We start from the raw sequence: 16,814 nt of genomic DNA on the forward strand, positions 1-16,814 counted from the left end.
CAACTCAAATATGTCGGTTTTCATCAACAAAAAGAGACCGATTGTAGAACATGAATTTTACACTTCCTCGAAAAGTTGTAGATATACATTTCCTACTTAGAATGTGCTACCATGATTCAAGCTAGCATTATCAAAAAAAAAAAAAGTGAATATATGATGGGCTTCGCCAGCATGAAAGGAAATAAATAAAGGGAGAATTTAGCTTCAGCGCACTATTTCGATTTTCAAAACCACATATAAATAAAGAAACGATTGAAACTAAAGAATTGGCAACCGAATTTAAAAAACAAGTCGAATTATGCAACAAAATAAAAGATCTAGTACAGAAAATTGCGAACAAACAGAAAAAATATACATGTCTGCAATACAAGTTTCAGTCTGCAAGAACTCCAATAGAAAGCAAAGAATGTACTTTTTATCAGAAAAGAACCATAATGAGTCTCAATCCTCAGGACCAAGCCAAGTTTATTTGATTGCCCCCATCATTTTTACACTGGCTTGCTATCTAGCTCCTGCAATTATATAAAATGAGAGAAACTTCAACACACAACAAGGAGAAGAGACTATGTGTGAAAATTTCATAACCAACATACATAGTATTTTTTTTTGGGGGGGGGGGGGAGAAGGTTGTTACTTAATTAGCGAGTTTTACTGGATTTGGCTTCTTGGTGATGATCAGGAGTGATATATATGTATATATAGGGGGTTTCTCTCTCCCTCTCTCCCAAAGTTTCTAAACTTCAAATACTTCCTTTCCTTAATTTCTATAAGCAGCAAAACAATTTGTGCAGCAGAGAATAGCAGACGAGTTATGCAGTACATAGAAAAGGAAGAGTCAGTGTTATCTGTTTGTAAGAGCAAATAATGCAATTGTGTATTTTCTTATTGTTGAGATTCCCAAAATTCCAATTTTAATTCTCACACTTTGTAATTCTTGCTTGGAGGGTAAAAGTACTCTACAGAGAGCTAGCTGGAAGTGAGCTAGATGAATTGTAATCATCATTGAACATGAAGACTAGTGAAAACCTAAGATGGTGGTGAGCATGGAAAAGCCATGCTTCTTTCTTGTACATGTTCAATTCAACAATGGTTCGACATAAATTTTTTTGTTAGCAAAGTGAGAAAAATGCATGTAGAACACATCAAATCATGATAAATTCTTCGTGTTGTTAATTAATTTCCTCTTCCTCATGTACTACTTCATATTATAAACTATCATATTAGCATCTTTAATAGATGTAGTTGGCATATAAGTTTCAAGATAATATATATATATATAGTTACAATGCTGTAACTTATCTATAAAGAACTTTCAATAGCACACGAGTCAACTCTATATCTTACTCTTCCCCTTGATGTCTATAGTTTCCAGATATCTGATCTCTTTCTCTTTATAATTTCTCTATCCCTTCTACCATTACTACATAAAATATCTTACTAATAATTCAGGAATAAAACAACCATAAAAACCTGGAACACTGATAAAATAATTTGGGTTAGGGGAAAAACTAAAAATTTGGCAATAATAGATCACTGCGAGCCAAAATACTTACACCCTACTCTGTTATGCAGCTCGGGCCTCATTGATGATCACCTGCAGGCATTTGAAAACGACAGAGAGGGCAAGTGTTGCGATTCTTTAACCAATTAATGATGCAGATTTTGTGAAACAAGTGTAAGCATGGCATGCGAAGAGCTTCTGAATCAATTGAAAAATCTTCAAAGCAAATTGCGCAGTTACAAAGTTTTCTTCCCACCACAGTACTCTCTTCCTTTTGTTCAACTTTCAGCCCTACCAATCCCTCAACGGCTGACTTGCTTGCCGGCATCGATCTCAGATGATCTTCATGTTCATTCACTTCATTCACAGCCCTACGAAGAAGATATTCATAATGATAAAGCTGAGTGGTATTCGATATAGCAACACGCATACCCAGAATCTTGTGGTTCTTGTGCGTCACATTCGCCATGTGTTCTGCGCAGGCCAAGATTTTTGCTGCCATGAGAGGTTGAGCATTCCCAGGAACATTAAAATGAGGCAACATCGTATGGATGAACAGTTCTATGTCTTGCTTTGGGATATTAGAGAAGCCACACTCATTCGTAGTAGTAAAATGGTCTAAAACGACGCCGTCCATGAGATAGTAGCTTTTGGATTCGACCTCGATCTTGAAGTACTGTTCGCTTGAAGAAGATGAGATGAAATGATCGGCAGAAATAGGGGTGTTGGTGTCTGCTGGGAATACATCACACAAATGTTCAGAATCCATGGAATTATGGAGCGAGCGAGAGATTTGGAGCAGTAAAGCAAAGGAGAGATCTCAGTGAAAGAACAATTTAAAAGAAAATGGGTTGGCTTAGTTGTGTGTTGATATAAAATTATAAAAGTATGAAAGAAAGGCATGAGTCTAATTTCTGTATATATATGGGCCCCACATGGCGGTGCATATGCACAGAATGCATGTTGTGAGCCCCAACATCATGCAAGACATCATTAGGTAATGAAGAGAATTATACAAGTCTTAAGAATATTAATTAATTTAAAATAAATTTTCAAATATTAAATTTAAAAAAATTATAAATTTAACTTTTAATTTTATCATAATATAACTTATTTTTTAAATTTTAAAAGAAAAAATAAATTTGTTCATGCTTTAACTATGTTAAAATTTAAAAAATAAATTGTAATTTCATCACAATAAAATTATAAAATTAAGAGTTAAATTTATAAATTCTTAAAATTTAATCTTTTGAGACTTACTTTAAATTAATTAATCCCTTAGAACCTATTTGTTATTCTCCATGAGTGAATTAAATTTTTGTCCCTCAATATAAGTCAGACACTTTCTTTATTTTTTAAATATAAGCAAATTTTAACTAGTTTCATAAAGTTGTTTAATTCTAATAATGTGCAAGTCTTAAATATTTAGTCTTACATATTTAATGTATTTTCATGTAGTTAAATAAAAACAAGTGAATTTTAATGTATTAATGATAAGAATTTGATATAGAATAAATAATATATAAAAGATCGACATGTCTTTTAATTTAATTAAAATAAGCACTTTAAATAGATAAAGGTAAATATATAATAATTTTTTCCATTTAATGATACTATTTTTGAGACTTTTTGCATAATGTGATTTAATTTGGAAAAATAGTTGATATTATTTTTTTAAAAAAAATGAAACAAGTAAAAAATAAGAGATGCAAAGGTGAATATGAGAATAAAATATAAAATTTATAATAAAATTAAAATCTATAATTTTAAATAATGCAACTCGTTCATCAATTTGTGTACATTAATTATACAAGCCTATGTATATAGTCATGCCATATAATAATATAGAGGTTAAATATCCAAATAAATGTATTTTATAAAAAAGGCAAAGCATTAGTGTGAATTTTCTTTTTACTTCATTTTTATATTTCTTACAATTAATTTTATTTTTATTCATTAAAACCTTTAAGATAACTTAATGTAATCCATTTTTTACTTTTGTTTCTTTATATTATGGCCCATTCTGATAATCACTCTTCCTATTCAGTACATGATACCATGATCTCCCCCTCCCCTTAATTTCTTTAAGGAAAAAAATGAGTTTTTGTAAAAAAAAATTATAAAAAATTTGCATTATATATATATATATATATATTTTAATCCACTCCCTCTTATTACTAAATCCTGACTCAACCCCTAATTAAGTATATGATCAATCATCATTCTAAATGTGCGCTTGAGTGATAAATTGACATAATGACAAACCAACCCCCGAGGGCGCGCACAAGTAGAATCTTGTGCTTGTTGTGAGTAATTAACAAACTAGCAATACAAGATCACCACACACACGTTTTTCTATTTGAGAAAACATGCTCATCGTAGTCGTAAAAGCATCGAAAGCGCACCATTCAAACTGAAAACAATGGTGTTGGTGTTTGTTGAAAAGCCCATTAGAGTCTTCAGGATCCATGGTAATTGATCACATGAAACAAGAGGAGCTAGAGATGTCAAACGTAATACTAAAGAAATTAAAAGACAAAGCTACAAGGAAAGATCTTGAAGGAGAGGAATCTTCCAGACAAAAATGAGTTGTCGTGTACACATGCATAGAATGTATGTTGTTGTGAACTTATAGAAAGTAATGAAGATATATATTCACATGAATCACATTCATGGGTTAAACAAATTAAGGAGCACAAATGTATATGAATTCCACCGTTTAATGTAATGTATTTGTATTTCTTCACGTAGTCACATATAACATCTATTGTGGGCCCCAACTACCCTATGTTCTTCGTGGATCCATGTACCATCCTTGATCCTACGACTACCAAAAAAAACATTTTTCAATGAAAATAAAAAGTCGCCACTAAAGATTTTTAACGGTGATTTTTCACTGTCAAAAAGTTACACCAAAAGTCTCGTTGTTAATGATTCTTGGTGACAACGAACATAATCACCGTCAAAAGTATATCTTTAGTAGTGACAATTATTGTCGCCAATAGTATTTCACCTCTAAAAGTTTACCTTTGATGATGATAAGACAATTGTCACCACTAAATGTGTACTTTTAGTAGCGACTATATTTATCACTGTCAAAAATCATTAGTAACTAAACTTTTGGTGATGACTCTTTGACGATGAAAAGTCACTATTAAAAAATTTTAGCAATGACTTTTGTCATCATCAAAAGTTATTTTTTTAATAAAAAAAAGTAAATAAACAAGACATCTCATGTCACGTCAATACTTCCTCATACCACATCACTCACCACATGTGCACCTCCTCATGCCACAACATGTGCCAAGTGACCTAGCAATGTGTGCGCTACATCATGCCACATCATCTAACAACTTGTGTCATGTAGATATATATTATTTAACTATATACACATATATCAATTAATATATTATTAAAAATATATACATAAATATTATATTTTATTTTCATTTATTAATGTGATAAAATAATTTATATGAGTTGTGTATTATATTTTTAATAAAATATTATTTTTGTTAGAAAAATGAACTTAAATAAAATAATTTTTAAATATTAAATAATTTTCTTATAAACATTTTAATCAATTTTTAAATTTTTTTTTATTTTTAAAGGAAAATAATTAAGTATATAATTTATTTATAACTATGTATTATATTAGTTTACGTTAAATATATATCTTTTACTTTTTTTCATATATTTCTCAAAAATTAATAAATAAATGATTAAAATTTTATCTTTCCCAAGTTAAATGCTTCTCCTTCTTTTATTAAAAATAAATTTTATCTTTAATTTTTCAATTATCTTAAAAAATATTTGAATAAAAAATTATTTTAATCATATAAATTTTGTTAATAGTCACTTTGAACAAATATTCTTTATTATCTTTGAGATAGAAAGTGAGTGAATATGTGATAAATTAAAAGTAAATGCTAAATAAAAAATCTAAATTAAAAATCTAAGTGGATATTTTATAATCAAAATAGAAAGAATCTTGTCTTGACTTAAACTAGATTAGTTTGAACTTTCATTAAAGTCTCTTTAACAAAGTCAATCTTAAGATAATAGAATATACTTTCTAATAAATTTACAATTTAAAATAAATAAACTCTAATAAATTTATACATAATTTCATCCATAATTCAAATATTAACATAAATTAAACAATGAAGTTTACAATTCTCATCTAATAATAATCCCAACAAATTTAACATTAACAAATTAAACAATTTGAGTAATTTGAAGAACAAGAACCAAATGAGGAAACACTACCACAGAATACCCCCATACTTGATGCTTATTTTTGTTAATACTTGACGGTTTTTAACGATCAAATAACAATGTGATGTCTATTATAACCAACTTTACTTGACGATTAAAAACTATCAAGTATTCTTCACCTATTTTATTTGTTTCTTATTTTAAATAATCATCAAATATGGAGCATCTTATTTAAATAATTCTGTGGCAGTGAAAAATGGAGCTCAGCAGACAAAGTAGACACCATGCATACACAATATCGTCGCCAACGGTCACTGCCAAAAGTAGGCTTTTAGTGGTGACTATTTTTATCATCGCTTAAAGTCTCTATCAAAAGTATTTTTTTGTTGTAACGTGCTGAGCTTTGAATTTCCTTTTAGCGTGAAATTGAAAAACTTCTACTATTCACAGAGTTTATTCAAAGTATACAATGTTAAGTGATAAATTTTTTTCACGAGAAATAAAGAGATTGTCCATTTTTCACCTAATCTATCTTTTTCTTTGCACAATAATTTATCTATTTGTGTCACCAATATAACTCAAATAATTGGTGGGGTTAGCCGTGACGGTAGATACAGAACTTAACTCATAGGAGGCCAAATCTGAAAAAATTCTTTTTTTCTTTTGTGGAGGGGGGGGTGTTGGGGGTTCATTTGTTTCAAGTGAAACGAAAAAAATCATCAAAAAGTTTGCAACATATTATGAGGGCAGGCAAGGGTGCTTGCCCCCATCCACCCCACATCCGTAGTAGGGGTAAGATTAAATATTTTGTATCAAATTGTTAACAAATAGCAATTGGAATTGAGATGTGGATCTTTTGCATAATTTATACTTAGTTTGGAAAAATATCTATATATGAAAATTTTAAAATGAAACAAGTAAAAAAGTAGTGGGAGAGTATGACAAAAATTTTAAAATTTATAGTAAGCCACACTAATTTATTAGGAAAAACTACCTACAATGAGGTTCTAAATAAAAAAGAACTATTTTTTTAGCTTATTTACATGTCAAATTACAGTATTTATAAGTGATTGGGATCTACAAGTAATTAATTTTTATATGGGACTTGTATGTATAATTCTTATTAGGTACGAATACTGTGGCTCATTTTTTTTATTGTATCTAATTTGAACAATGCATTAATAGATATATTTTATCTGATGTATTCTTTTACTTTCTATTTCATATTTTCTTCATTGTATATAATTTTTATAGAATTAAAATATTTAAGATACTTTAATTCCATCTATTTTTAACTTTTTGTTTATTTTTGGGGATTTTAATTCAGATCATGATATCGATTCTTATGCAATTGCCAATGTATCTTCCCGAACTCCTTTTCAATAGTTTCATGCAGCGTATTAAATTATTGAAAATTAATGATAACTTTCCTTTTGAATTTAAATATCATAAGAGCTATTTTTATTTTCTATTTAATGTTATATATATTATTCTATTTCTGTCTCTTATTCCTTTTCTATTGTATTCTTTTATGCTTGACCTTGTTTGCAGTAATTGTAGCATTATGATTAAGTTTTTATAGAATTAGTAATTTTCTCATAGAAAAATTCAAAATCTAATTTAATCATAATTTAAAATTACATCATATAATGTATATAAAAAATTTAACTAAAATACTGGCAAACCAATTGTATCACAATGATTACATGAATAGCGAATGAATTTTTAAAGAATTGATAAGAAAGGCTAATGCCTTCTAATTTAAAATAAAAATTTATGAGATGGGGTGATTTATATAAAAGTATAAGTACTTTTACTTTATGGTTATTTTTTATTTATTAATATGACTGTTTATTTAATCGTTTATATACTTATTTCTTTCAATTTTTTAACAAATATTTTTACGAAAATAAAATGTCATTGCTACAATGATGTACTACCATGTTTATTGTATGTATGTATGTTTGTTTATCCGTTAGTATTACATTGAAGACTAAACTATAAATATAACCAACCATGATTGTGGTGATATAAGGATTAAGATTTAAATTCTCAATCACATGATTAAGTGATAACTGACAAGAGTTCCTACTATTGGCACCAATTTTAATTAGTTTTGTTTTTATTGATAACTCCTAACATGGAACTAAACACTCATATTGCACTCTCCAAGGCTAGTATACGAAAGAACTTCATTTTTACAAATTAAATTTTTACCAATTCATTTTAGCAATTCATATGTTTCTCTAAACCCAGCTCACACAATTGATATAAGATGTGATTAAGTTTGTATTAGAGTTTAATCCCAATGTCTCATTCGCATCAGCCCAATGTGATACATCCATTAATTCTCGACCACAGTATTAATCAATATATCTTAATTGCCTTCAATTTCTATTATCAGTCTAAGAAATTTTCTTTGCTCTTAGTCAACTTTATCGGTTGATTTCGTCCCTCCGCACAACATTCAAGCTAGTTGCAAAAGATCTTTAAATTTAAAAGCACGCGCTAGTCACAAAGTGTGTTCCAAACGTTTGAAGTTTTATCTCTCTCTCTCTCTATTCTAACCATTGCATAGCACTGCGCATAATATCTGTCCAATACAATTTGGCTATGGCTATTTGATCTAATCGATGTGTACCGAAGTAATTCCTTACTTACCGAGGTTAATTTGTTCTGCTTAAGATATACCAACTACATTTGTCATTGTAAAATGTCAGTCTTCATTGCTTTAATTAATTCTGCTCCGTTTTCTTTTCCACGTAAATATGCTTATCTTGCTCTTATTATTATTCTTGTACTTAGCACAATGATTTCATAACGAAAATGAATTCTCTAATAATATATAAATGGTGACAAAATTAAGAAAGGAAACTGATAAAAAGAGATAAAATATGGTAATTGAAAAGATCAAATTCAATTATCTTCAAATGATATCCTCAAAAAAGAAGTAACAAAATATTTTAGAATCTAGAACTCTAAACATATATAGAATTTGGATTATTAAGAAAATCTTAAAAATAAAGACAAAGGATTCATTAACCCAGCTTACCACCTCTCAGAGTTCACAACAGCCAGCTTTGTCTTCATTCATTCATCATCATCACCATCATGATCATCATCATTTTCTGTAGGCATTTGAAATCGACAGAGAGGACAAGTATTGCGATGATGCAGCCGTCTAGTGATGCATGTTCTGTGAAATAAATGAAAGCAAGGCATACGAACAGCTTCAGAATCAATTGAAAAATCTTCAAAACAAATTGCACAATCACACCTTCCTTTTGCACTTCCTTCTTTCTGCTCATCCACATTCACCTTCTCCAATCCCTCGATGGATGACTTGCTTGCGGGTACAAGTCTCATATCTTCACTATCAGTTATGGATTCATCCACAAGCCCAATATCATTATAGTTTTGAATTTGGCTAATATGAGCTAGAACAATATACAAATCCAGAATCTTCTTATTCTTTGGCGACTCATTCACAATTTCTTCTGTACATGCCAAGATTTTTGCAGCCATGCGAGGTTGAGCATTCTCTGGAACATCAAAATAAGAAAAAAGCATGTATATAAATCGTTCTATATCCTCTTTTGGGACAATAGTGATACCACACTGAATGGTATCGGTGAGACCATCTACAAGGACACCATTCAAAGCAGAAAAGATTTTGCATTCAACATCAATGCTAAAGAATTGATGATCACTTGAAGGTGATGAGTTCAAATCATCGGTAGAAACAGCGGCATTGGTGTTTGTTGAATAAGCTTCATTGGGGTCTACAGGATCCATGGCAATATGGAACGGGAGGAGAGGTTTGAACACTTAATCGAGAGAAAAAGAGAGTTATAACGAGAGATCGGTAGAGGAGTAGTCCTTCAAGAAAATGAGTCGGCATACATTCACAAATCAATGTATGTTATAAACTAATAGAAAGTAATAAAGATAGGCATTAGTGTTATTTCTTTATACATGGGTCCCACCGAGACACTGGGATGTTCATAAATCCCACCGTTTGAGGTATTCGTCTTACTTGACATGGCCGTATAAAACATGTGTTGTAGGCCCCTCCTGCTGTCTATATTTTACTCCTTCCAAACCACAAATATGAAACGTCTTCTGAAAACTTTGTTTGGCTCAAAATATGAGTGTGGGTAACTTTTAGAATTATTTTGTTAATTATATCCCTATTTCATTTTTCATTCTTTTTAAAAAATAATATATTAAAATTTTAATTATTATTATCATTAAGTACTCTATTTCACTTATATAGTGAACTTAATAAGGGTAAAATAGAAAGATGTGATATTTTTAAGAAATTAAGATTTCAACTAATATTTTTCATAAATCATGAATTAATTACTAATATGTACTCTATATTTTAATTCAGAGCAAGTAAGAGAGAGGAGTGTCACCACCCACCCTCTATCTCTTTCTTACAGAACATGTTGCAGTAATTGTGTGAGTGTCAAAAGAAGAATTCACATATTGCCTAATTGAAGAGAGTTCTTAATGTATAAATATTAAGGTGTGAAATGAGTTAGTAAAATAAATTTGGATGAGAGGTAAGCTAGCATGCATAAAACAGGGCAATCACAATTGTAAACAACCCATTTGCCTCCCTGTGCGTGAGTTAAATAGGTATTGGTTCTTTTTACCAAATTATTTTTGCAAAAAAAATAATTAATTAATTAAATGAGCTTACCAAAAAAAACCTTGTTTTTGGACTGATTCAAATTTAAATTTGAACCTCAATCATTTTTAGCCTTTAAGCAAATTTTTAAACAGATTTTTTAATTAAGCTTCATCACTATATTGTCCCCCCAACGGCTTAATGCTTAATGGAAATAAAATGCTTGTAATTGAGGTTTAATAGTGCTTAATCCAATGTATGAGTCCAATGTTCATGTTTAGGATTTCGACATATATATAGGAATGCATGTTGTGAATACTCCATTTTTCCTGGGCCCCCACAAAAAAATAAATGAATTAATAAAAAATTGGAAAGCCATTTTTTAAATAAAATAATAAAAAATGAATTAATAAATAAAAAATCAAATGAAAAAAACTCAAAATTTGTGCCTTAATATGAGTCTTCAATTAGGGAAATGAAATAAAGATCCAATCTCCAAAAATGTGCCTTAATTTAAAATAGTAAAAGTCAAATAAAATTAATCACAAATTGTAATTTAATGGGATTTAACCATTAAAAATGGAAGTCCTAATTCTCATCTATAAAAGGGTGGAGATCAAGGTGAAGAAGGGGAGGGGGCAAAAGGAAGAGGCAACAAATAAAGGAGCTTAAGAGAGTTTATCAAAAAGGTAGAGAATGATCATTTGTTCTATTACATCATTTTCACTTATCATAATATGGGGTTAGGAACGGGGTAGATGTGCCTTGGATAGGATAATATTAATTGCTCATTATTCTATAATATTCTAAGAAAAGCCAACCCTCTCATTTTGGGATTACATGTATCATCTTTAAAAATTTGAAGACTAAAGGGTATAGGATGAATAATGATTTAGATGATCCTTTTAATTTTCATTTTGTCCCCTTCAAAAGTTCCCGTGTGCGTGTGTGTTGATATACATTCCTTGGGTGTCTTGGGTCAGATTTCATTTCTCCTCTTATTCAATTTTTTTTATTTTCTTTTTCTTTCCTTCCCCACCTCATTTTGAATTTGATTTCATAAAATATATATTTTTTCCTTTCATTCTGTGGGTCCTGGACGTGCATGCCTCCCTTTCCATATGTACATATTTGTGGGTGCTTTCCATTCCTCTCTCTTTTTGATTTTAATTCAATATTACGTTCTTAAATTTTATTTTCTTTATTTATTTATTTATTTCCCCTCTTGTTTCCTTTTCTTTGTTTTCTTTCTTCTTTTGCCTCTCAATCACTTTAACCACAATATCAGTTTTTTTTTATCTTCTTTTTCCATCCCAAGTATGGCTTTTCACTCGTGTAGGTAAGAGAAAATATGTGTGTGTGATTTTGTTCTAATGAGCATATACGAACATATACACTCAAGCACATATGTTGATTGGTTATTTCTTTTGCTTATGAGATGGAGATGATTGGAATAATCATCCAAGTTGTAACAAGTGATAAAGCTTTAAAGGTTTGATTTTTTTTTTCTTATATTATTAAACTCTTTTCTAGCATACTACACCATATAATTTGAGACTTTTGTTTGTGTACTTTTTCTCATTTTTTTAGCCATACCGTGTGAGATTTTTAGAGTCTTTACAAGAAACTAGTCAATTGATATGCTGTGTGTGGCAATGGGCCTCTGCAAGCACACCAATCATGATGTTTAATTAATTTGTTTTATCCTTTTTTTCAAAAAAAAAGAGAGCCTTTTTTTCTATAAATATAAATAGGTTGGGAACTAATTTTTATTCAATGTGAAATTTTAGAATCTCCACAAGCATAAAATAAATTAATTACCGTGTGAGATCTTGTGAATCTCCACAGGAATTTCAATCTAATTTAAAAAAAAACAAATCCTTTATCAAATAAGAAAATAAGTCCTTTTTTTTAATTAAAAGAGACCAATCCAATTCAAACTATTTTTTTAAATGAAAATTTTTTTTCTAAAAAATACTAACAAACCGACAAGCATTGTTACCCTCGAAATTACATGGGCTTTGATCCCTCTAAAGGATACGTATGTCTTAAGGTTTTATCCTAAGTCAAGTCTAACGTGTAAATAAATAATATTTCTCTTGATTTAATATTAATTTCTTCTTATTTCCTTTTTTATTTTATTAATTAAGGGTAATTAAATTTCATTTAAGGCCATATTAATTTTGTTTAGTCAATTTAGGGTAATTGTTCTCACGGATGAGTGATATGAGGTGTCTAACATTTTCTCCACGCACAATTGACTCCCAAGCCCTATTATAGTTATTATAGACCATTTTTTGAAAGATTTCCAAAATTATTCTATTAAAATTCTGGTGGCAACTCCTATATTTATTGATTTTATTTTCTTGGAAGATCACAATATGGGTGCGACACACGAACAGAACAAAGTGCCTGGCTCTTGAGTTTTCAAGTCACTTCTTTCCTCCTCTGACTTGATTGTGCTGTGTTTGTCTATCTAAGTTTCTTCCTATTAGTACTGCTGTTCTGTTGCCTTACTTGTGCAGGATGTACTTGTTTAATCCTGGAGAACTGCTAGTTTATCGTGGTCTGTCGGAATAATTCTTGAAAACAATATCTTTTGGCACGACTCAAGCAGCTTCTGCTCTCCTGTCTATCGCCAACACAACAAACAATGCATTTGTTGAAGAGAGTACAAGGACTGTTCGTGTCACCAAGATAATTCAAATAGTTAATGGGGCAACATTATTTTGTTTTGGATTCAACAATTAACAAATAGCCATTGATAGTGAAATGAAAGTCGTCTTGCAAAAAGTCAAAAGGTATTGGGCAACAAACATATGATATTTATTTCGACAAAAATAATTAAAAAAACAAGTAAAAACGAGGAGATACAATGGAGAGAGTATATAAATTAAAGGTAAGACTTATGAATTCATGTTAGGAGAGGTGCCTAAATTTAATGCTTGACTGTGTTTCGAACATAATTGCTTCCAATAAAATGATACATATTATAAAAAAATATAAGGCCAGTTAATTATAGGTCTAGAGGCAATTTAAATTCTAAATTTTTAAAAGGTACATTCTAAACTCTAAATAATTGAAGTTGGGGTAATTTCAATTATAAATTAACTTTCCCATATCTTACTTCCCTTTCCTGCAACATGTACCATTTCATCTTCTCCAATCCCTCAATGCATGGATGACACAGTTGCAGAAACAAAAAATCTTCATTATTGTCGTTCATCATCAATAGCATGGTCATCATATATAGCTAGTGATGAAGTTGACTAGCTAGTTGGCGCCAAAATAACATACATATCCAGAATCTTGTGGTTCTTAGGTGTCATCCACGATGTTTTCTGCATATTTCAAGATTATTTGCCGCCATGCAAGCGAGCTTGACCATTCTCAGAAACATTAAAAAAAAAAACATGTGTATATATATATGTATATATAAATCGTTCTCTCTCTCTATAAATATATATATATCCTCCTTTGAGCAATTGAGACACCACACTCAATGGTGCCTGTAAGAGCATTTAAACTGACACCATTTGAAGCACAAAGGATTTTGCATTCAACCTCAATTCTGAAGTATTGGTCACTTGACGATGATGAGATGAAATGATCAGCAGAAATTAAACAACAGCATGTGTTGTTTGAATAAGCTTCGTTGTAGAATTCAGGATCCCTAGCAATATGGAACAGGAGGAGATTTGGAACACTTAAGAAAAGACAGCTTACAAAGAGTGTTCTTGGCAAAGGAGTCTAGGCCTCCAAAGGAAAACTGTTTTAGTGTACATGCACAAAGTAAGTTTACATTGCTATCAACTTATAAAAAGTAACGAAGATAGGCATTAGTGTCATTTCTATACATGTGTTCCAGACATATAGAGGCACTGATATAATGGCGCCTCCTGCCCATTATTTTTCTTGGATGCACCATCCCATGAGACAGAGGAGGTGTCTAGCCACCCTCTATGATATCTTTTTAACACAATGTTCCATTTGTTGTGACTACTTTTTAAGATAAGAGGGAGAGATTTGGAACTTAAAAAGAGTGGGTCATGGTAAAGCAGTCCTCCAGAAGAAAATGAGTTGGTGTACATGCACAAAATTAACATATATATGTTGCTATATATAAACTTGAAGAAAACAACGAAGATAGGTACAAGTGCTATTTTTGTTCATGTGGGCCCCACACAAGCATCGAGATGTGTATAAATCACACTGTTCTATATATTTGGCATTCTGGGCATAACAGTGTATAAAACGTGTGTTGTGGGCTCTTCACACCCTTTATTCTTCATTGATGCACCATCCTACAAGAGAGAGGAGCTGTCTAGCCACCCTCTATTTCTTTTTTTACAAAATAATGCATTTTTTGTAACTGCTTTTCAATATGAAATAGGATGAGAAATTTAGAATTTACAAAGAGAGATCTTGGCAAAGGAATCTTCCTAAAGAAAATGAGTTGGTGTACACGCACAAAATGAACCTATATTGCTCTAAACTTATAGAAAGTAACGAAGATAGGTATGAGTGCCATTTCTGTGTACATGGGTCCCATAGAGATACTAAGATTCATATGAATCCCACTGTTCTCTGTATTTGTTATTCTTGGCATAGGAGTGCATAAAATGTGCGTTGTGGGTCCATCCCGCCCTCTGTTTTTCATGAATTTACCATCTTACAAAGAGAGAGGAGGTATTCACTCACCCTCTACCTTTCTTACAATATGGTGCATTAGCTGCAGCTACTTTTCATGTATATATACAACGTATTGAATTCTTAAAAATTAAGGGACAACTTTCCTTTTAAATTTGAACTTTGTAAATGCCATATATAGATCATTCCATTTCTGCCTCTCTTTTAACATTCTTTTGTATTCTTTTATGCCCGTTCCTGTTTAATGCAGTATTATATGATTATGATTTAATAGGGAAAAAATTAGAATATGAGGAGCATAACATGGCCCTTCTTCTTCATCACCAGCAGGTATCGAAAATGAGAACAAAGAACAAGTGTTGTGATTCTGCAACCTATTAGTAATACAAGTTTTATGAAAGAATTGTAGGCAGAACAAATGGCGTGGTTGTACTTCTGTCATATGCCCTTCTTTTATTTCGTTCAACATATATATATATATATATGTTTAACCTCTCCAATTTATTGATTGATGATTTATTTGCAAGAACCAGTTCATAACATTCGTGTTAGTTTAATAATTTGTTCATGGCCAGCCCCATCTTCATCATATATATAGTTATTAGCACAGTGATATTGACCATGTTTCCTACTCAAGCCAAGATTTTCAACTAACTGAGATGTCTTATTAATAATGCAGTAACAAGACACAACATTTAGAACCTAGAACTCTTAAACCTGAAATTTGCATTAAGAAAATCTTACAATTCTGACAATAGATTCATTTTCATTTTTCATTTTTTAATTAATCTGTAGGCATTTGAAAGCGACAGAGAGGACAAGCATTGCGAGTACGCAGCCAATCAGTGATGCATTTTTTGTGAAACAAATGAGAGCAAGGCATACGAGCAGCTTCTGGGTCGTTCAAAAAATCTTCAAAACAAATAGAACAGTCATACTTATTTCCCTCTGTGCTTCCTTCAGCTTCATTTTGTTCAACAGTCACCTTCTCCAATCCCTCAATGGATTCTTCAGTTGCTGGAACCAGTCTGACAGCTTCACTATTTCCGATGATGTTCCTCATCATTTCGTCATGCTCGTTCCTCATCATCTCGTCCGCAAACACACTAACATCTTCCTCATCTTCAATCACAAGATCTTCACGATCATGGCCGCCTATGATCATCAGTTCCTCTATTAACCCATCAAGAGCGCGATTAACATGTCCATCAGGGCGATCATCATGCTGAGTGATGGTGTTTGATAACGAAGCAAACATATCCACAAGGCTTTCCAAGTCGTTACCTAAAGATGGCTCTGAGGTGAAATTATTAGCAGTGTTATTGTTGTTTGTTGAATTACCTTCATTGGAGTCACCAGCAGGATTATCCATGGCAATATGGAGCAAGAAGGAGAGATTTGGAACACCAATGACAATACAGAGTTATACATATATATAGATCTATCAGCATTAAAGGAGCCTTCCAGCGATAAATGAGTTGGCATACATGCATTGAATAATGTATGTTATTATAATGAAAAAGGATGTGGAAGTATCATTTCTGTATTATGTGGGTCCCACAAAAACAGTAAGACGCATATGAATCTCACGATTCTGTATGTATTTGGCCAAAATATTTATGAAAATTAATAAATGAAAAGTCAACGAAATAAGAGATACAAAGGAGAAAGCATGAAAATAAAACGTAAACAATTTTATTTTTACCAGAAAATTAAAAATTTATAGCTAGTTATAATATTAATGATATCAATAATATAGTTCATTCATCAAACTTTGTGTCCTACATAGCACTAGGTAAACGGATTACA

At 31.0% G+C, this 16,814-nt stretch overlaps 3 protein-coding genes across 3 annotated transcripts; all 3 read right to left on the bottom strand.

Moving 5' to 3' along the window:
* Positions 1–1,580: 1,580 nt before the first annotated feature.
* LOC129305391 (uncharacterized) lies at positions 1,581–2,270 on the bottom strand. The gene has a single exon (XM_054945426.1). It carries the CDS (start codon positions 2,268–2,270, stop codon positions 1,581–1,583), a length of 690 nt encoding a protein of 229 aa, XP_054801401.1.
* A 6,539-nt stretch (positions 2,271–8,809) lies between these two features.
* Positions 8,810–9,514, bottom strand: LOC129305392 (uncharacterized). Its single transcript, XM_054945428.1, has one exon. It carries the CDS (start codon positions 9,512–9,514, stop codon positions 8,810–8,812), a length of 705 nt encoding a protein of 234 aa, XP_054801403.1.
* Positions 9,515–15,789: 6,275 nt separating this feature from the next.
* Positions 15,790–16,377, bottom strand: LOC129305393 (E3 ubiquitin ligase BIG BROTHER-related-like). Its single transcript, XM_054945429.1, has one exon. The coding sequence runs from the start codon at positions 16,375–16,377 to the stop codon at positions 15,790–15,792; it is 588 nt and encodes a 195-aa protein (XP_054801404.1).
* Between the last annotated feature and the right edge of the window lie 437 nt (positions 16,378–16,814).

This window comes from Prosopis cineraria, unplaced genomic scaffold (assembly GCF_029017545.1).
Source record: "Prosopis cineraria cultivar Desert tree isolate PC_DT_omini unplaced genomic scaffold, ASM2901754v1 PC3, whole genome shotgun sequence".
Lineage (NCBI taxonomy): Eukaryota > Viridiplantae > Streptophyta > Magnoliopsida > Fabales > Fabaceae > Prosopis > Prosopis cineraria.

Excerpts from the sequence above, each read along its gene's own strand:
- LOC129305392 (XM_054945428.1), bottom strand. The coding sequence starts at position 9,514 with ATGGATCCTGTAGACCCCAATGAAGCTTATTCAACAAACACCAATGCC.
- LOC129305393 (XM_054945429.1), bottom strand. The coding sequence starts at position 16,377 with ATGGATAATCCTGCTGGTGACTCCAATGAAGGTAATTCAACAAACAAC.
- LOC129305391 (XM_054945426.1), bottom strand. The coding sequence starts at position 2,270 with ATGGATTCTGAACATTTGTGTGATGTATTCCCAGCAGACACCAACACC.